The 21,395-nt window shown below is 43.5% G+C and overlaps 1 protein-coding gene and 1 long non-coding RNA gene across 25 annotated transcripts in view; one reads left to right on the top strand and one right to left on the bottom strand.

The window, feature by feature from the left end:
* The window catches only part of itpr1b (inositol 1,4,5-trisphosphate receptor, type 1b), a 110,125-nt gene that overhangs the window by 77,649 nt on the left and 11,081 nt on the right, over positions 1 to 21,395 (bottom strand). For 17 of the 24 annotated variants that reach the window (XM_054785932.1, XM_054785939.1, XM_054785933.1 and 14 more), the window contains exons 6-30: positions 20,061 to 20,219; positions 17,481 to 17,579; positions 16,459 to 16,542; positions 16,200 to 16,346; positions 15,965 to 16,069; positions 15,773 to 15,817; positions 15,645 to 15,674; positions 13,854 to 14,008; positions 9,214 to 9,313; positions 8,973 to 9,133; positions 8,766 to 8,907; positions 8,443 to 8,601; positions 8,189 to 8,361; positions 7,516 to 7,635; positions 7,241 to 7,432; positions 6,829 to 7,080; positions 6,602 to 6,743; positions 6,011 to 6,164; positions 5,747 to 5,940; positions 5,528 to 5,666; positions 4,953 to 5,007; positions 4,694 to 4,859; positions 4,400 to 4,567; positions 221 to 292; positions 5 to 142 (exon numbers count right to left, since the gene is read on the bottom strand). In XM_054785932.1, the coding sequence (XP_054641907.1) occupies positions 5 to 142; positions 221 to 292; positions 4,400 to 4,567; positions 4,694 to 4,859; positions 4,953 to 5,007; positions 5,528 to 5,666; positions 5,747 to 5,940; positions 6,011 to 6,164; positions 6,602 to 6,743; positions 6,829 to 7,080; positions 7,241 to 7,432; positions 7,516 to 7,635; positions 8,189 to 8,361; positions 8,443 to 8,601; positions 8,766 to 8,907; positions 8,973 to 9,133; positions 9,214 to 9,313; positions 13,854 to 14,008; positions 15,645 to 15,674; positions 15,773 to 15,817; positions 15,965 to 16,069; positions 16,200 to 16,346; positions 16,459 to 16,542; positions 17,481 to 17,579; positions 20,061 to 20,219 (3,351 nt within the window). The remainder of the gene's footprint in view (positions 1 to 4; positions 143 to 220; positions 293 to 4,399; positions 4,568 to 4,693; positions 4,860 to 4,952; positions 5,008 to 5,527; positions 5,667 to 5,746; positions 5,941 to 6,010; positions 6,165 to 6,601; positions 6,744 to 6,828; positions 7,081 to 7,240; positions 7,433 to 7,515; positions 7,636 to 8,188; positions 8,362 to 8,442; positions 8,602 to 8,765; positions 8,908 to 8,972; positions 9,134 to 9,213; positions 9,314 to 13,853; positions 14,009 to 15,644; positions 15,675 to 15,772; positions 15,818 to 15,964; positions 16,070 to 16,199; positions 16,347 to 16,458; positions 16,543 to 17,480; positions 17,580 to 20,060; positions 20,220 to 21,395) is intronic. The other 7 variants (XM_054785934.1, XM_054785935.1, XM_054785953.1 and 4 more) reach the window with 2 other exon arrangements.
* Positions 11,592 to 14,460, top strand: LOC129187054 (uncharacterized). The gene is made up of 5 exons (XR_008572343.1): positions 11,592 to 11,740; positions 11,834 to 11,885; positions 12,075 to 12,199; positions 12,292 to 14,065; positions 14,141 to 14,460. It is a non-coding gene; the product is annotated as an uncharacterized LOC129187054 (long non-coding RNA).

Raw genomic sequence — 21,395 nt, 5'->3', positions numbered from 1 at the left:
GCACCTTTTCGTAGGGGATCTGCAGAAGCTCAAGCACCACGCAATGAGCTCCCATGTTCCTCAGCAGCCTCTGCTGCTGTTTCTTACTCTTTTTCCCGGAGCTCCCTTCCTGGACACACAGCTGACTGAGACGGAGCAGAATCTGTACACAAACGCAACAAATAGCTCACTAACAGGCACAATGCAAGTAGGAAAAAAAAGAAGTGACAAAGGAGCGCACCTCTTTGACAACCCTGTAGTTGTAGTTGCTGCTGCTTTCTGTGCTGTTCTTGTCAGAACCAAGTGAATCTCCCTGTAGCACAATGAAGGATGTGTGTCATTCCTGCAGCAAAAATGTTATTGCAACTACTTTTTAAGACACTAAAGTCAGAATGAGAAAGGTATGGCCAGACACATGTATGCAATCAGAGAGCACCTGCTAAAAAGCCATTACCGAGCAGCAAACAGGTATTTGAAGCTGCTGGTGCCTCTGAAGTCCCGTGACCCTCCAGGTGTAGGATACTCCAGAGGCTTGCAGTTCTGCATGAACCTGCTATGTGTCCACCCCTTACCAATACTCACAAGCTTGTAGCGGGCCAACAAATACATAAAGATGACTCGTCCAACAATCCTGTTTACTGATGAGGGCCGTGAAGCCTTGGGTGGTCCGGGTGGGTGAAGTAGAGTATGGCCGGCGTATCTCAACAAGGCTGAGTCTTGTTTTGGATCAGAATCATCGAGAGAGAGCTGGTAGGCCCTTTATGGTCATTGAAGGTGTGAAAATGACCTCAGCAAAGCATGTAGCATTTCTGACTGACCACTTTCTTCCATGGTACAATATGAAGAACCAAAGCCACCTTCATGCATGGCAATGCACCATCTCATGATGTAAATAACACCTACATCTCTCTCATTGGATGTCATGGGCAAAAAGGAGGGAAACTCAAGGTTCAGCCCCCCTTTTTTACCCTGACCTCAACCCAATTGAGAACTTACGGAGCAACATCAAGCAAAAATCTATGAGGGTCAGAGGCAGATCCCAAAAAAACAGCAGCCCTGGGAGGCTCTTCTGACATCTCGCAAAGAAATTCAAACAAAAACGCTCCAAAAGCTCCCAAGTTCAGAAGGTTATATGAAAGAAGGGATCTTATGTTAACATGTAACCTGGCCTGCTCAAATGTTAGCGATTGAAATAGCTTTTGCTTTCAGTAAATATGACCTCCTTTTGCTGCAAATTCAACAAATGACCATTTTCGGTTCTTAACAACCAGCGAAATGCTTTGAAACTCTGTTGTGCATAATCATGTGGAACAGTGCATTCCAGGTTTTTATTTTATCATTGGGAGGTTTGTTCAATAACATTCAAATTGTCCTCTAAAGGTCGATGGCTTGAAAATGTCATTTATCTTGACGGCTTAGCAAAGTCAGAGAAAATATCATTTGCATCATCATTTGGAACACAGCGTACTGTCACTCATCACCTGTGAGCTGTTCACACTCTCCATAGTTTCTCAAAGGTACGTGCGCCCCCTTTATTGTTAGACTAACACATCTCAACATGTTTACTCCACTCAGGGAAGCCTTTGATGGTGTACCAGATCAGGGCCCGGTGCCGGTGCGTGGGCGGAGCCAAACCGGGTAGCTGGTTCATATTTTCATGACCACTGTTACCACTGATAAGTATGACTGTTTCAATACAGTATTATCACTGTGGACTGTGGCTGTTGATATGATTTGGTTATTTCCATGATGGTCTTTATGGCTGTCATGTTGTTATTGTTGCAATTGTTGTTGTTGCTGGTGTTGTTGTCTCTCTCTCTATTGTCGGACGCTGCACATACAGACTTGTGTTTTTCCTGTCTTTCACCTCATCCGTGTTCCCAAATCCTGCATAGAGGTGAGATTTGAGAACGCTATTATGTCGGCTTTGAGTGCTAATGTGCATATTTATTAACTATTGCTGGCACACTGCTGTCACCCACACACCAAACAATGATGTATGTTATACAGCAGGGGCGGCCATTACGTCGATCGGGAGATCGCCAAGGTAGTTTGGGTCGATCGTGTAAACGTCACTTTGTAGTTGTCATGTGACATCAGTCAGCTGACATTAAGCTCCCCTCCTGATTCGCGCTGGCTCCCCCGCAGTGTCTCAAGATGCAACTTTCATCTTTATGATTGTGATGATGGATGAACTAACTCTGCTCTAAGATGTCTATATCTATAACTAAAGCTATCTGGTCACTTGTAGCGGCTAGCTACGTAGAAAAAAAGTGTATTGTTTACTGGCTTTGCTTGGCGTCATGAACGCTACTACAGAAATCAGTGTTTTCTACACGTTGGCTTCTTAAACTATTATTTCATGATGACATTAAAAATGTGCCCATTGGTGAAACCTTTTCAATATGTTGCCTTGACTTGGGCTGCATCATCATTTTCCATTCTTGTATATGCTAATGTTTGCTAGCAAATGCTAACTGGATGTAATACATGAAGTGTGTGCTAATGAACGTGACGTAGCTAATGTGACTGACATATTAGCAGTACTCACTCACTAGTACACAACTACTCAGCAGTTATGTGCAATGATCTTTATTTCCATATTGAAGTGAATTATGATAGCAACTACTTTGATGACCTGTCATCTTTGAAAATGTGAATGTGAAATACTAATCATGAATATTTACAATAGAATTCCAGAGTTTACTGCTTACATTTTAAATATGTTTTATAGACTTTTATGTTTTATTTAGACTTGTACTTGCATGCTGAGAAAGTGCGTTCACTCCTGATGTACATGTATAACCTACAGAAATACATACTCATATTTTATTAAATAAATATAGTAAAGAAATATACTTTCTATAGTTATAGTATAGTTACAGTTTTAGGGACTTGGTCATTTTAAAAGTAGCTCGCAGGCTAAAAAAGTGTGAGCACCCCTCGTGCATCCTCTCGTTTATCGCGGTGGATAGGTTTAAACACTCTCAAGTTCAAACCGTCGTTTGAATTTTCATGATTGAACTACGAGGTTGGACACAAGAATTATTAAGTGACTCACGTATGTTTCACTCCTGCGTCTGAGCATTTTTGTCCTGGCACCGTTCCGCTTATCCTTATTAAAACAGACTAACCTCAGACTAACCTCGCACAACAGGTGTGCTTGAGCTTAGTCATAAGGACTCATATGATCATTTTTAAACATTCTGTGGCTATCACACCATACCTGAGTCATAAGGGCTTTACATAGGGGGCCATGGGCGCTATGTAAACAAACAACCACAACTAGACTACTAAATCATTTGCGGTTGCTTGCAAATATAAAAAAATAAGTTTTTTTTGTTTGTTTTGTTTACCCGAATTTAAAATGAACCCCCATATGGAGACAATGTTTATATATTATTACATATGATATTACATGTTATTCCTGTGGTTTTTGTTCAAATATATTTCTATATCAGAAAAGAGCTTATTTCTATTTCATAACACAAACAAAGATTTTAAAACTTGTCTCTTTGATGATTCATATTTTGTACAGACGAGAGCATAGTGAATTGTATGACAGTAAGAATAAAAAGTAAAGGATGATGACCATGGATTTTAGTGGAAAAAAGGGATGGGATATGCAGTTCAAATGAAAATCTCTTTCTAGAGGAGTAAAACTATCATTGCTATAGGGGAGTGCTGAGCCAGGGTGCACAGTAGAATTTTGTCCCAAAGGCAATGAGAATTGGAAGGGAAAAAGTACATTTAATATAGCCAAAAGATAGAGAATAACGTATCAAATGTTTTTTAAGGGACGAAGGTTGCGTTACTTGAAGGAATGGGAGAATCTCCCCGCTTTTTAATGTCAAATATAAATGTTCTGCTAGCCTCTTCATCTGCTTTGTACACTATGTACGCTGTGCCAATGTAGTCGAGATGTGAGTAGTAAGATGGCGTCTCTTTGGCTTCAGCGGCTTGCACGGGCGGGTGCGACGTATGAGCTATCCAGATATATTATACAGATCAGTGAGACAGACGAGAGAGGGAAGAGATAGACGCTCAACTTCCCGCAATGCAATTCTTCTTAAAGGGCCAGGCTCAGCCTGTAACAGCGTTCATATGCTGTAATAAAAAAAAAGAAGCACTAAAAAAAAATCTGGGAAACAGCGAATCCGCAAAAGGTGAACCGGGAACACTATAATCACTTCTACATTTTGTACTTAGAATTGGATGTTATGCCTCTTTGTGCCAGAGAATGTTGTAGACCTCACTTCCTGATGCTTTAAAAGTTGTGCGACATCGAGTTGACAGCTTGGACTTTTAGCTTGATGGCCAGCGCTCGACTCTCACGCAGTGGAACCCTGGTGACCACTGCACTAGATGACTCACTTAACAGAGCCTAATTTGTAGCCATTATTGTACTTATTCTGCTTACCTTCCTTTTGGTATCGGACTCTGACGGTCCATCTCCATCCATACCATCCTCTCCTTGCCTTTTGTAAACCCACAGCTCTGACTTCTCCACTATGGATCGCAGCTGGTCAAGGTCTGATTTGATCTGTTTGTAGTTATCAACATCCTGCCTGGTCACGAGGAGCTGCACCTGTGGGTTGATGCAGACGGTGAGGGCTTCACACAAGTCAGTGCAACCTTTCAAACTTGAGTTTCAGAGCAGAAATGCAAAGTCCGATAACAGAGGAAAAAAAACAACAGCGTAAGGCCTACATACCTGCTTAAACGCCATGAGGACTTCCTGCCTCTGACTGAAATGTCGGAACAGCAAGTGGAGCGCACCGGACACGAGAGGGGGGTAGTCGTGCATGGTCAGGTGCAGCAGGACTCTAAGGAAGGTACGCCCGCCGTGGTCATCCAGGTCAAGCGGAGTGTTCTCTTCACTAATTAAACAGTCCAAAACAAGTCCTTTCAATGATCTTTACGGCATCCTGCTTTCAACTGTTGTTGACGTGGCAAGAGGAGACATGAGTTACCTTCCTCCGAATATTCCTTCAGCCTGTTCCTCAATATTTTCAAAATCAAGATTTCCTGGAGAAAGTCAAACGTTATTAATTAAAGAAATATGCACGACAGCACATTGTTTGAGGGCACACACAGTGGGCCAACTGTCCAAACGCCCCCCTTCTACCTGTCCCTTGCACTGTGCCCAACCGACTATCTACAGTATGAGTTTATTCCTGAAGCATCGCGTGTTATTTTTCTGTGTGGTCCGAACACCGAGCAATTATGCAACCTTCTTCTTCCTTCACTTTTCCACCTGCTCTGAGGCCAGTGAAGTGTGCCATGCTTGAGCACGGAACGCTTGAGCACTCCCACAATCCCAAACAATCACGGCCCGTATTCAGAAAGCATCCTAAGGCAAAAAAAAAGCTTAGAATTCCTCAGATTGCAAGATTTTTCTGAGACTTTTTCCTTGACAAGAGGACTAAGACGACTTGGAGGACTTTTAAGAAGCTTGCTAGGAATTTTTAGGCAAAGTTAGGAGCTCCTTGAGAGGACTCTATGAAGCTTTGTGAATACGGGCCCTGGACTTTAGAACGTATCATACCTGCCATCTGACTGGTGACATTATTGGATCCATTGTGGCTGGCGGCATTCTCCGCTTGAGGGTTATTCTCATCAAACTCTCGTTTGAAAATACACAGCAGGCAGGAGATCCTGTAGTCGAGCCGCACGTTTAGGATAAACTGAGGCAAGGGAGACAATGTCGTTTGAAACCAGCACAGGTGTTCAAGTTCCAGCAAGAAGTCATCTTTAGATGCCCTACCTGTAGAATTTCAATGACCTTAAGTTTAGTGTCCATGACCATGATGTCCTCTCGTTCCGGTTCAACCTGGGCTTTCACCACATCGCCCTCTGGCTGATGAGTTGGCGTGGTGTGCAACAGGCTGCCGCCTCGCAGAACTACCTGGGTCATTAGCTCCCCGACCCCATGAATGGACTTCATCACATGACTGCCAGCTACACAAACACGAATGTCATCCATGCTGTGAAAAAAAGGTGAGTGAAGTCTCAGGCGCAAGAAGCCAACCTTTGTTTTCCTCGCCTTTCTCAATCTTGTTGATGGGGTACACGGTGCTGACATGGACACAGTCTAAAATGTTCAGCAGTATCTTGGTCAGTCGTAACAGGTCGTTGAAGTTGTAGAAGCCAAAGTATATGAGGTTCCTCGCCAGGTTCACAACCTGCCAAAGAATAATAATATTAATATTTGACAATCATGACTGATACTACAGTCATGGCCAAACGTTGTGAGTTGGGATGCTCCGATCGATTCAAAAATCACGTGATCGGCATACAGTATGCTGATAAACGCCAACCCCCTGTGGCTAGCACTATTGCAGCTGTAACAGTGTATAGCGTGTGTGCCTTAAAACATATACAATCATTGTAAAGAAATAAATTTGGGAACTTTGCAGATTTCACTTATTGCGAGCTATTTTGGGAACCTATCTCCCGCGATAAACGAGGGAACACTGTATGTGCAAACTGCCATCGTAAAAACTGAGGCCGCGTCCTTGTGAAAAGTGCGAAATTTGCGTCATTCTCAAAACTTCTGGCCAAGACTGTGCGTGAGAAAAAATGTGACCACAAAATATGTTGATGACAAACAAAGCAATACCTCAAAGGTCAGTTTGTTTTTCTCTTTGTCAGTGAAGGGAACATTTTGTGACACCACCTCTCTCAGATAGTTCTCCACAAAATCCATGGTGAGGCAGAATCGCTCCTTGATCTCATCTCTGGTGGTTCCGTCGTTGTCGTAACTGGCAAGACGAGAGCAGAGTCACGCAAGAAACAAAAACCAGCATCTTCTGGAGGGCAGCAACTTTCCCTTTAACAAGAACTCACTCATCAATTGTGATTTGAGACGGGATCTCAGACCAAAGACGGGCGTATTTGACAGGCGTGACCTGCTCCTGAGGGTCACGGTCCACATGCATGTGCAGCATGAGGCGACAGAAAGAGGCCCGCAAGTCGTAGGGCAGGTCCTCATCAGACATGCAGCGCAGGATCAAGTCCACATCCAGCTGCCCGGAGATCTTGTTGATGGCCAAATACTGACGGTCCAAGCACATCCGGGCAAAAAGGTTGAGTTGGCATCTGTCAAGACATTTCATACATGAACCGGCTGTAACTTTTTGGAAACAAAACTGTACATGCACGCGTTCCGCGGTTTTTCAATGTAGCCATTTTTGTGGCAGACGAGTGTTTCGTTGTTGGTTCCACAGAATACGTGAGTGTATGTTGAAACATGTCTGACCTGTAATAACTGACCACCTCCTGGTCCTCCTTCTGGCCCTCCTTTGCATCCTGGGCCAACTCTCGAACGCTCTTACTCCGTATGTCCTTGAAATTGTCCTTCCAGAACAGCCACACCTCCTCTTCATCCTCAGCCTCTACTGGATTCTCTCCATTTGTTGCTGCTTCAATTTCAAATCTCGACAAGACTAATCTAACGCACAAGCGCACATTGGCCCTTTGTAAATGTTGTTTTCAACATACAGTCAACAAGTAAAGACAAATGAGGAGGCTAACTTGGTTTCGATGAGGATGTCAGCATTGGTCGGATCCAGCACTGCATTACAGATGAGCTCCTGGGTCACGGGGATGGACTTGTTCATGGACACGCAGAGATCTGAGAGGTAGTCCAGGAACCTATGAACACATTACAACAAATACAAAGATATTTAGTTGAATGAATGACTGAGAGACAGAATAAGACATGGACAACACGACTAGGGTTCAACCATCCCAGGTTCCCAAAGTGGGAATAGGTGGCACGTGAATACAATTTGAAAACAGCATGACTACACTGGTGTCTGAAACACTCAGAGTTACGCAGTGCGCTTAATTGCCTCATCGTGAACAGTGCACGCAGAGAGCAGGGAGTACAGCGCAGAAGAAAGGAGACAGACACAGAGTTGTTCATTGTTCTGCGTGCGTCATATGATCAAATAATTTTGGTTTTATGGTTTTCTTTCTTTATTTCTGCTCAATATTTGTTCCCGCTTGTAGCTCCACGGTGCCCGCGGCGTCCTCAAACTACAGGACGTCCGCACGTTAATCGCGCGCCAAAAAAGAAAATAGTGTCATTAAAGGAAACCTTTGTTAACGCGTTAACTTTGACAGCCCTATTAATAATATAATGTACGTAGTCTGTCCGACTCTACCGCCCTCGCCAGCCATTTTGTTAACCCTCGTTTCTCACCTCGGCTCTCGGTTCTTCCTCACAAGAGTAACAAATGTGTCTATCTCTGCAGCTGTGATATGTTTCTCCAGCAGCTTCCTGTTGTTGTGCAGCAGAGCAGTTATTGTGTCTTCTGCAAGGACATCATAGCCTATCTGTTTCTGCATGAAACGAAACTGCTTGGCAATATATTCCTGTGAAAAGAAGACAAGACGGGATGATCACCACAGGACAAGAGCCAAGGGAGTTGGCGGGAAGCTTTTGCGTCCGCCCACCTGGTTCTTTCTGTAGTCCTGCTGAGAGTGGCGTAACACTCTGTAACAAAGCCGACAAATGTAGCGAAAAGGAGCGTGGCGCTGGTCACCCAGCTCCTCTAGGCGCAGCATGGGACCATCGCCGCTGTCTGTGAAGGGCGCTTGGAGGAGTTTGAAGATCTGCGACAGCAGTGAATAACTGTCACGGGATAGTTGTGATGGGGATGTTGTATGACATCCCCATCAGCAGTGTAGTACATCAACAGTGACAGCAGCACATCAAAAAATCCAAACTATCCCTTTAAGAGTAGTATTTAAAACTCTTGGTTGGGCTTAAAACCAACCTGCTTGAGGATATTCTGCTCTCTCATGAGTTTTTGTCTTTCTCTGTTGGGTTTGTTCACCATAATCTCCAATACATCCTGCCCGCTGTTGGGGATGTCCACCACAAAGAAGACCAGATCTTCCAGAAGTTTGGTCACAAACCTGAAGTGAATACGTGCATGTGAATAGTCAAACAAGTAAAAGGAGACCGGCTATTAACAGCGTACCTTCTTTCGTTCTGCGTAATGGTACCCTTCTCAAGTTTGCCTGCAATTGATGCCAGAACTTTACTAGCATCGTTTGCAAAGTCTAGGTCCCGCACCTCTGCTGGCGGCACTGGTACGATGGCAAAGGCCTCCTTGTCTTCTTTCACTGCTGAGGTCCCAATCTGAAAAGATTTCACGGGACGCGAATATGACCAAACCGTCACAATGACGCGTTAGATGACCAACCAAGTGTTTAACTCACCCTTAACATAACAGGCTTCTCCTCCTCTTTGTCAATGGGGTTGTTGGTGCTGTGGACCCACGTGTTGGTGCACAAGTGCTTTAGGCGTACATAGGAACTCCTAGAAGTGAAAGGAAGGATCATTAGAAGTGGAGCGCAGCAGGTACGGCACGGCTGAATTCTATTAAAATGCTCCAGAACCAACTTGACCTTCGAACGGTCTAGAAGGAGTCACAATTCTACTTCCTTGACTTGAATACGATCTGATAAAACCTAGGTTCCCAAAGTGGTGTACGTGTACCCTCGGGGGTATGCCAAACATCATAAGCGGTACATCATTAAAAGATAAGAACAATTAGTGGCAAACGCTCACAATTACGTGTGCACCTGAACACCTCACAGTGGCTGCACAGAGCAGAAAGCAGGAAGGAGAAAGAGCGTGAAGTTGCATGTGTTTTTGTACTGCAGATATTGGTTTATTTTCATGTTTGCTAAACATTTGGTATCAAATTTATCTGCAGACTGAAAGAAAAACTGCACTTTTGCCCATCAACCACAATCCGGATGTGAGACATGAACGCACGACTTTTTCTTTTCTGTGCGTTCTAAAGATATAAAAACAGCTAAAAAGAGGTAGCTAGGAATGCACATAGTGGGTGGCACCTATTCCGCTTGTAAAGCCTCCTGAAAAAACCTCCAATGAGCGCCAACAACACTTCAGTTCCATATAATGTGACCTGCATATTGACCAAGCTACAGGGACATCCATCCATCCATCCATCTTCTACCGCTCATTTGAGATCGGGTGGCGGCGACAGTGACACTGTTATTATTATTGTTATTAACATTGTTAACATTGCCCAAGACCTACGTTACAGACGGTAGTGCCACCTCGGCCTCAGGCCACTGCCGAAGGACAACGCTACCGTTTGGAAAAGTTAATGCTAGGTGTAGCGTTCCTTTCTATGTTGCTATTCAAGATCAATGCGCCCAGGAAGGGAATGGGAACTTAACAGGGTTAAGTCTAAATATTTGTTTAAAAAACAGTAAAAAAAATTTACAAATACAATCATGTGAGATTCAAAGGGTGAGTTAGCAGAGAAATGATGCCAGGAGCGACATGCTCAGCCAAGTGCAAGGCATGAATGCGGATTATCCAGCAATGACAGCCTCGTCTCTCCTGCACCGAGTCACACCTGAGCCGGCATGTTCACATGCAGCTACTCCTCGTGTGCACGGGTATCTGCGTGCGCATGCGCCGTGAAGTGCCGTCCGAACAGATGGCAGACGGAAGCCATACTCTTGCTGGGCCTTACGTAACTGCTTAGTGTCGCCTTAATTAGATCAAGTTTGAGGAGCAGGGTTATTTTAAGTATGGGAGCTATTACCGGTTGTTGGTGCCCTGCAGGCACGCACTTAATGACGTGACATAATGGTAGCTTTTTAATTAGTGGTTTTAACTCATTCAATACCAAAGACGTCTTTAAAAGTTTTTATTAACCCGAACGCCCGATCCCAGTGACGTATTTACACGTCGTTATACGCAACTGCACACTAATGGATGTCACTTTTAGAGGAGTTTTAAGCCATAAAAAGGTTGTTATTTTTTATGTTTTTTGTATCATTTATGCTGTGGTATAGATCAGGGGCGGATCTAGCTTTTTTTAAAAGGGGGGTGTGGCCGAGGCCGTAGGCCGAGGCACTGGAAATGGAGCAGGGCGTCTGGAGGCCATCCCCCAGAAAAAATTTTAAAATTAGACCTCATTTCCTGCAATCTGGTGATATCTGAGGCCAATTTTATGTCCCTAATTTCAAGATTTTCTTGTTATTTTTATCCTTGGAATATATCGTCTAAGCCAAAACATTGTATTTATAAAATTACCGGTACTAGGAGAAACCCATTTTAGCTCAATTTCCTGAAATATTTTCCAATTTGAAGCAGCTGTAAATTCCGAGGATTTGAGTATAATTTATGTCACTGGGGATCGCTTTTCTGGTTCATTTTCATTGAGAATAGACAACAGTTTTCCTTATAGTCATGATGCCAGAACCTTTATTTTGCACCTCCACCTGAATAGCCATGTACAGCACACGTTCAATGTCCAATGTCAATGATCAGCCTGACAGTGGCTTCAGCAATAGCATGCATCTTGGTTGCATTCTGGCATATGCGTCCACCACACACCCATAATGCAGATGCATGTCCCTATGGACATACATCAGAATCAGGCAAAAAAAATCGTGGGTGGCTGAAAACGGCTCAAACTAAATCTGCACCTGTAGATCAGTTGTCCCCAACCCGGGCCGTGGGTCATTTGGTACCGGGCCGCACGGAAAGAAAAAATAACTTCCACTATTCCTTTTTTAATGTTTTATTTTGAAAAGTGGACGGATTCTCTCTGTTACATCCGTCTCACTTGATGCATGTCCATGGTGCGTGTGCTAACTTTATCTCATGCCGCACAGATAGACTACTACTGTATTTTTACCATTTTTCTTTCACCTCATATTTGGTGTAAATGCTGATACTATGTGGGAATGCATAAAGGTAAGTTTTGATGACTTATTGAGTGCTAATGTGCTCATTTGTCTCACGTTAATTCATGCTAGCACACTTCCTCTTACCACACACGTCAAACAGCCATGTCATCATCTCTCTGGAAACACTTGGCTGGAACTTGAACTGGTGGATGGTGGGTCAGCATTCATTTTGTGCTTTTAATTTGATGTTATTCATATCTTAGTTTTACACAATACATAATAAATCAGATAAATTAGATCGCTATAATGTAAGCAAAAGCAAAAGCAAAATATTTGTGTCAAAGTGAAAGTTATGCTTGAAAGGTATCTTTTCACAAAATGCTGTTTTTCTCTTTTTTTAGATGGGAGCTGATATTTTCCTGAAACATACCTACAGTATGTTCTACTGCTGATTACTAAAGAATGGAAAACAGTGGAATCAAACTTTTTTCTCCTGAGGAAAGATGAGAGTCTGATCTTGCTTTTGGTGGGTTCCATGTTTGTATAGCAATATAACACAATATTCTGTGTGCCTTGAAAGATCAGTCAAACTCATCTAAGGTTAATTTGTGTGTGTAGGGACGTGGATACATAGATTGGTGTCCTACAAAAGAGAAACTTTACAGAAAGTATGTGGATGTCAACAACCACATACAGGCAGATCCTTGTGATCCATGTGAGTCCATGTGACTCATTGAAATATGATGCTGTCATCACGATTAGGAATTTTAAGCGTTCTCCTTTACTGGCCGTGACTGTGCTTCCTTTATGAAGCGCAGGAACTTTCCCACACTAAATCATGTGGAATAGGCAATAATGTTGTCCAAAGGGGAACAATACTGCAGTTTCACGCTTGGAGGCTTTCGTAGTTCAGATGTAATACAGTAAATACTTTAGACTCGTAAACCGGAATTGTCACATTGCTCATCTGACTGTTCCAACCCATGCAGCTACAGTCCGTATAGTATCTACAGCATGTCCCTCAGGATGTGTTGTTTGAATTTCTTCAAACTAGACTTTACACCGTCATGATCTCGGGGGCCGCTCGCAATGTACGACAATTTTTGCCATGCCCCAAACGGGGATGCTCGGGTTAAAACAAGTGCTGAGTGATTTGGGATAACGTAATACAGTCCTAAACATTACTGCGATATACATTTTTTATACAATATTGTAATTGCAATTTGATACAATTTGGTATTTTTAATACAATTATTATTTGATATTTTGCCCTCTATCCACAATCCTGATTCCTTTCCCTTTTGTGTGTTCTAAAGAGAGAAAAACAGCTGGTACGGGGCAGCTAAACATGCACGTAATGGGATTCGACTATTTTGACTATAAAGCCCTCCAAAAAAAAAAAAAAGCCAACAATGTTGCATTTACATAATGTGACCTGCACATCAGCCAAGCTACAGCGACATTGTTATTGTGCCGAAGAACTACTTTCATTGTGTAGTGACATAGCGCATTGCTCACAGTTAGTTGGATGATTTAACAGTCATACTCGAAAAAATGCACGGTGACGGTGAGTCAACAAGGCATAGGGCGCCTTTTTCGGGTACTTTGTTTCGCGGAATGATACAGTACAGTACATGGCAAACAAACTCATTTTTTAAGTGCAATATTGTGCATAAACTGAAACAAAACCTGGGCAAAATTGGAGCATGCGCAATAAAACTGAGGTTTGACAGTATTACAGATGAATGAATTATTAATGAATTAATGAATTATTATCTTGTAGTGACTTTAATCTTCAGTATTACCTTGATGAACAGCTCTATGAGTGTAATGGTGACAAACTACACTTTAAAAAGTGCAGTGAGTACACATAGAAACCGTTTATCTGACCGTTTTCCTTGCATACCTCAGCCATCTTGATTCCGTTGAGTAAGAATGTCACTTTTGACCTTAGCTACTTGATGATATAATATAAGAAAAATGATATCTGCACTGCACAAGTACTAGATAAGAACATGCAAGGTAATAAATGCAGTCCTGACAAGTACTACAGTCTCGACTTTTGACCGCCAAATAAATGTTCCGTGACTGCAAGTAAACATATTTGCTATAGTTGGAAGCACGGAGGTAAAGAAGTTGATTCTATGAACTGGAACGTTCTGAATGTTTTTCATTTGTACCTGGGCACCATCGAGTCCCCGCCTCTCAGTGTGGTAGGGTCTAGTTCAAAGATGGAGGAGATGTCCATGCCATCCGGGACCGGCACAAGGGTGTACATGATTTTCTCCTGAGGGGCCCGCAGACGACCACGTAAAGCTTCATTGTCTGCATCAAGCTGAATGAAGAAATGTTCAATGTGAGAGAAGTACAGCAGCCACCCAAGCAACTCAAGGTGTAAACATCAAAGAAATTACGCATTTTTGATTGCTATTGTTTGATTGCTAACACTGATTACGCATGCTCACAGAAACCTGCTGACGGTCATAAACATCTATACACGTCTGCCCATTTGCAGCGGCTTCTAATAGCAAACGGATCAACTTGAGGGGATCTGATGCCACCCTGTGGCCGAAGAAGGGACTGCGCAAGGCTTTGCTTCTTCATCAAGTCCTTTTTTAAACGTACTGTGTAGTATTTATCTTGGATTGGTAAAAACAAACATAAAAACCCACAGAAAGTATGTTATTATTGCGATACGATAAATGAAATCAAGTGGAAGCTCTCCATGTTGGAAAACTGTCAAGCTTTTCTTTTAAGTATTATTGACCATAGAGAATTAGCTCTACTTTCTGGCAACACTTTTTAAATAGATCACTTTTATTTTAACATACACTGCCTTGGTTTTCTGTCCTCAGCTACTGTATAAAGCAGCGGCTCTTCTCTGAGCCCCCCCCCCCCCGGATGAGCGAACTCCTCACCCTATCTCTTAGGCTGAGTCCAGCCGCCCTACGGAGGAAACTCATTTCAGCCGCTTGTATCCGCCATGTTGTTCTTCAGTTACGACCCAAAGCTCATGACCATAGGTGAGGGTGGGAAAATAGATGGGGGGGGTGGTAAATTGAGAGCTTTGCCTTCCGGCTCAGCTCTCTTCACCAAGACGTTCCGGTACGGCGACCGCATTACTGCAGACGCTGCGCCGATCCACCTGTTGACCTCACGCTCCAACCTTCCCTCACTTGTGAACGAGACCCAGAGATACTTGAACTCCTCCATCTGGGGTAGGACCTCATTCCCACACCCGCAGGATGTAATCCACCCTTTTTTGGAGGTGCTGAGTCTCATCCAGAAGCTTCACACTCAGATGCAAACCTCCCCAGTAAACACTGAAGGTCACAGCCCAATGAGGCCATCAGGACCACATCGTCTGCAAATAGCAGAGACCTGATCCTAAGGCCCTCGAACTGGACTCCCTGGACGCCTTGGCTGCGCCTAGAAATTCTGTCCATGAAAATGATGAACACAATCGGTGGCAAAGGGCAGCCTTGGCAGAGCCCACCATTCACCTGAAACAGGCTGGACTTACTGCTGGCAGTGCCAACAAGGCTCCTGCTCCGGTTCTACAAGGACTGAATGGCACGTAGCGTAGCGCGCCACCAATTCCGTACTCCCGGAGCACCCTCCACAGGACACCATGAGGGACACGCACGGTGGAATGCCTTATCCAAGTCTACGAAGCACATGTAGACCGGTTGGGCAAACTCGCAAGTACCCTCCAGCGCCCTTGCAAGGGTGTAGAGATGGTCCAGTGCTCCGTGACCGGGACGAAAACCACATTGCACCTCCTGTAACCGAGGTTTGACTAACGGTCGTACCCTTCTCTCCAGAATCCTGGAACAGACTTTCACTGGGAAATAAAAATTATTATTAAGAATTATTATAACATTATTTATCACATATTTAATGTACAGGGAACTTTGTTTCTCCATTTAACCCATCCTCTGTAATTGAATATTTATCATCGTATGTAGTACCTGGAAATTAAAGGGTGTGAAGTCCACCACCTAAAACAGAAAGTAAAGATACACCACAGAATTGAACACCGTGCAGTGATCCATAGTGGAAAGCGGCATGATGTTGCCAAGCAGTCCAGCCGACTTACTGCCGACCGCTGCTCAACACTCTCCTCTTCAAAGTCAGGATTCATCTGTCAAACAAATAACCCCACAGATATTGAGTGGTTAAGGGATTTACCCACAAGGTAAGGTGTTGGTTTAATAATGGAAGAGCAATTTCATGCAAATAACTGAACGACATTGTAACCAATTAGGACAATATACAAAAAGGCACACACCTCACCCACCTCTGCAGCCAAATAGCAACCAGTTGCCAAATGTTTAAACCTGAACAGGCTGTTCCAATAACCTGCACCTCCCCGGCATGGGTCATGGTGGACCACCTGGCAAGGGAAAAAGCAAACAAAGTGATGATGAGCCTATTTCAGCGTTAAACCGCGTTTTCTGTCTCATGTGCACAGTCAAACATAACACAATTTACACAGCAGACAACAGCTCACGCAACACACGAACCTCGACTTCCCATAGAGCCTTGCTGCTGGTGGCAGAGGTGGCCGACTGGCGCCCCGTTGTTCTGAGGAAAACGTATTGCTTCTTCCTGTGGTCGTCGCACGTGAGGAACTTCTCCTGCTCTGCATGGAACAAGCGGACAACATCGCCCTGCACGTTGCAAACACACACGCGTACACACAACAAGCACGCACGGTGAGAACACCGCTTTCTGTAACATGAGCAGCACATAACATATAGCAATAGCGTAGAATATACCAACCCCTTTGAGGATGGTTTCCTTGTTGTCACTCCATTTCATGAACAGAACCACTTTCCAGCTCGTGTTGCAGTTTACAGAATTAACCTGGATCAAAGACGAGATGTGGGTATTTATACAGGTGCATTACCTGTATCGCATAATGCAGAATTACAAATATCTATTGGTCATTTTGGAGGACGTAATGAGCTGCCGTCAGTGGATTATATTGACACATTTTGTCAAACACGCATATATAGTCAGTGTATGAGGACCAATATTTAAAACTGGGGTGCTCCGATCGATCGGCCACCGATCGATTTCCAGGGAAAATCATGAGATCGGCATGTGCCGATAAATGCCTTTGAACGGCCATCAGAAAAAACGATTCCTGTGGCTAGCACTGTGGCAGCCCGCAGCCATCCTTTCACGTAGTGTAGTGTCGTCTTTGGCAGCGCCGTCCTCACACTTTTCCCACAATAACAATCATGTCTGCCGTGTGGAACACGTTAAACAACTTTAATACGGCATTGGAAGAACAAACAATTGACACGGTGTGCTTTCACGCGTACCTGGAAGTTCCACCAATGTATTCTCACATCCAAAGTCTCCTTAAAGAAGGCGCGTCATCCTCTGGAAGTTTCACCAGTGATATATGTTCTCTTCAAAAAGTAAGTCAAATATGTTTTTGTCCAAATGAAGGTGATTTTATGCTTCCTTTTCTCACATCATATCGTCAGTAGCAGGGGTGCAGCCAGGAATTCTGGGTCCCATGAAAAAAAAAATCATGTTTGCCACCCCTGGCAGTCAAGGGACCTAGGATTTGTCCTTACCTTTCCCCTTCATACGGCACCCCTGGACAATAGCACTGTTAATGATAGCATTGTTAGCATTATATAATTAGCCAATAGCATCACAAATACAGTGAAAAATGTATAATTAATCCATGTGATCGGCTGATTTCAGTCCTGGATGATCGGTATCGGAATCGGCAGCATTCAACCCTGATCGGAGCATCCCTATTTAAAATAATTACGCAACAGCACCTCGTTGCATCCTGGGTTGTCGACTAGCTGGTGGCTGCTGGCATGCAGAGGCTGTCCTGCGTTTACGGGGTTGAGGACAACTTTATCTCCAATCACCACCTGCAGGAAGATTGAAGAAAAAAGGGGAGATAGACATTTTCGAAACTGTGGAGAAAAACTGTATATGCGACAAAATGATACCACTCATTTGTGTGCTGTGGTGGGAAAATGAGCACCGCTTGTGACTTTGATTAATGTTGATCATAACTCGTTCAATACCAAAGACGTAGTTATACGTTTTTATAAAGCCGAACGCCCGATCCCAGCAACGTATTTACACATTATTTTGCGCGAGAGGCTAAAGGAGGTGCTGATGCAACTCCTCACCAATGGATGAGGCTTGAGAGCAATTTTAATGCCAGAAAAACGGCCACTGGGTGGCAGAAGTGCAGGGATCACGAGGAAGGAGAAAGACACAACAGGAAGAGGAAGTGGGAGACCGTGGAGGAGTGCAGTGTGCAGAAGGTTGGAGAAACATGGAGACCGAGCAAAAACGGACGAAAAAGGCAACTTACACTCGAGGAGTGCTTTGGAAACAAATTGCCGTCATCCTTGAAGGATAGACGGAGAAAAACAACAGAGCGTATGACGAACCGGGAGCAGCGTTTTCTCCCTGTTTTAGTCAGCAACTGATATTTTCCTGAAACCTACCTATGATCTACTGCTGATTACTAAAGAACGGAAAAAGGTCTGATGAAAGACGAGAGTCTAATCGCTCTTTTGGTGGGTTCCATGTTTATATAGCCCTAGAACACAATATTCTGCGTGCCTTGAAAGGTCATTCAAAATCGTCTAAAATGCCCGGTACTGAAAGGGTTGTCTTTTGAAAAATGGCTGCTATTGAATACGTTCACACCACACCGGCTAACTACTAGCCAGCTAGCGACTAGCTTCACCACAGACTCGCCCGTAGCATGTCAGCACCACGCTCACAGCGCCTCACACTACCAAAAGGTAAGGCTACATATTCAAGATGCCATCACGGCTGTGCTGCTGTGTTTTATTTCTGAGTTTGGAAAAGTAAACGCTAGGCGTAGGCATTGCTATGTGAAATCAATGCGGCGAGCAAGGACGTTCCGGCAATGCTTAGAATGGCCGAAATACGCAAAATACTGTAAGTATTACATGAGATCGTGCATGTACCTGTTACTACATGGTCACAGCAAGCATAGAAAACCTTTTTAGAGGTTTTTGGAGGTGTTTTAATAGTGGTTATTGTAGGCGGTATAGGTGTATCCCATTACGCGCACTACTGAGCAGTTTTTATATCGTTAAAATGCACAGAAAAGAGAAAGACATATATATTATATTATATTTACTGCGATCTGTGAGTGCACACAATGTCTGCTGATAGCCGTGAGCGTGTCTTTCAAAGTGTGTGCCCCGTAGCTCTTACGGGAAAGTAGGTCTATGCAGCTAAATACACACAATTATTCATAGCCGCCTTAGATGTTTTGTTTTTGTGATGAAACAAATGGATTTTATCAAGTTTTGTTTATGACTTAGATGTGTAAAATAAGTGAAAGAACAGCAACAATACACAAATCAAGCAATTATTCATTTCAGGGGTATTTTTTTTATTCGGCTTTTCAAAAAATGCCATGCTCAAAATTCTTCCACTGTCGTTCTTTAATAGCCTTTATTTTTTTAAGACTGCTTCTGCATGTCTCCTGCGGGGCGAAAGCCTCAAGCTGGACGGTCTCCTAACCATCACTCTGGTCCTCAACTCTCGCCACAAGTTCTCTCCTGCTGGTTCTTCCAGTTGTGGCTGAGCTGGAGTTTCTCAGTGGGCTCCTTCACACAGTATCAGTTTCCACCACCATACGTGACCATGAGCACAGTGTTCTTCCGTTGGTATGCGTCTCCTTTTTTTCTCCAGATATACGCAGCATCCATACGGCCAAATATCTCCAACTTTGTCTCATCAGACCGTAGGATGGTTAAGCAAAAGCTGGGATCCTGCCTTCAGATGTTTCTTCCTAAGCAGTGGTCATTTGGTCAGCGTGACGGCTAGGAAACCGGCCAACCAGTCCCATTTTGATGCTTCCGCCCCACGGGAGACATGCAGAAGCAGTCTTAAAAAAATAAAGCTATTAAAGAACGACAGTGGAGTCATTTTGAGCCATGAATGAAAAAATACCCCTGAAATGAATAATTGCTTGATTTGTGTCTTGTTGTTAGTCTTTCACTTGTTTTTCCCAGTTAAGTCATGAACAAACTTGATCAAATCATAGGCCTACTTTCCCATAAGAGCTAAATCTGTGATCAGTCAATCGATATGAAGTTACTGTATACACAGCTACAGAAAAGTCTTCCATAATCTACATCTTAAGGCTCATACTCACATTATCACATTGCCCATTCTTGCCCAATATTACTAAGGGTCGAAAGGTTCCATCGGGTAAGGTTACTATCCATGAACCAACATAAGCACCGCATATGTGTCAGCTTTTCCTTGTCTTTGGAAGTTCAAGCATATTTCATGTAAAACATAAAGTGCAAACTGCAGCATAAATAGGTCCAACTGAGAATTCTACCCACACTGTCTCCCAGGGAGCGCAATTTGTAGAAAGGCTGTATGTAGAACCAGGACCCCTCATTTCCCGCAGAGTCCAAAGTCACCCTCATGGCATTCTTCTCCAGCAGTGCAGGCAGACGCTTGTTCACTGTCAGGTACTTATTGCTTTTCAGATGCAGCAACTTTGGGGAAAGAAAACATTCCATTGTTACAGGTCAAATAGTTACCATCAACGGCACAAAGCAGCCACAGAAAAGTAGGACCCAACTGGCGATGATAGCCGTTAGAGAATAATCGGTAATCGGCCAAAAGTTGGTCGATGTTGAACGCTTATTTTTCACTAATAAAATGCATGTGTTTATCTTAGAAATGACTGACCGGCCGACCAATTTAATCGTCTGATTAAAGCCACCACTGTTAGACTGGCAACAACGAGAAGAACTCTGGTGCTGAGAGGGCATGGGAAAGTAAACATCTTCGGTCGTACAGACTTTGCATGATCATTTTACCTTTCCAGAGGTTTACTGCCCTTTTGCACATCGTATTTTTGATTTACTCTATGTTCAAATTGATCACATACTGCTTAGTCCAAGCAATTTCTGATGATAAAAGTACAGCGGAGCCTCGGTTAGCATCCGCCCCGATTAGCGTGTCTTTCGGCCAAAGTTTATTCCACCTCGGTTTGCGTGCATTCTTCGGTTAGCGTACAATATGGCGCGCGTCTTGTCATGTTGTTAGTACAGTGCGTGCGTCCAGCTGTGTTCTTAATGTATTCGTATCGCAAAACGTCCTTCCTTGTTAGCATCCTATTAACAAGCTAAACAAAAGGGCAAGAGGAAGTGAGCTACGTTACGTCGCCTGTCTCTGACGTGATCTGCGGTTGACTCTCAAAAATGTTAACACAGAAAACGTTTTAGGAGTTTTACAATGATAGTTTTACATGTATGAGACAATTCTAAATGCACATAAATGATGAATGAAAATGACAAATGAATATTTAAGGTTGCTTTTTCCTTCATGGAAGACGTGACTGTTCCCAAAGACACGAACCACCACCACCTTCCTGTCTTCAACGAAGGTAAAGGTAACCTGAAATATGCATTTATTCTTTTCATTCATCATTTATATGTGCACGGCTCAGATCAAGGGTACCCTTTGCTGTCTTCTACTTCACTTGAGTAGTATTTGAAATTGTTGCTCTAACAATGTGTACTATCCGTATCACTCTGACGTTTATAGAGTGAGGAAGGTTACCAAAACATAAATGAAGCCTGTTCATGTTTTTATTTTGCGCTAGCACGGCTATGTTGTAATAAAGTGTCTATATTTGGACATTGAAATGTTACATGTAAAGCATG

This window comes from Dunckerocampus dactyliophorus, chromosome 8, assembly GCF_027744805.1.
Source record: "Dunckerocampus dactyliophorus isolate RoL2022-P2 chromosome 8, RoL_Ddac_1.1, whole genome shotgun sequence".
NCBI lineage: Eukaryota > Metazoa > Chordata > Actinopteri > Syngnathiformes > Syngnathidae > Dunckerocampus > Dunckerocampus dactyliophorus.
Note: the sequence above shows the minus strand (reverse complement) of the source record. Positions and strands in the feature narration are given on the sequence as shown.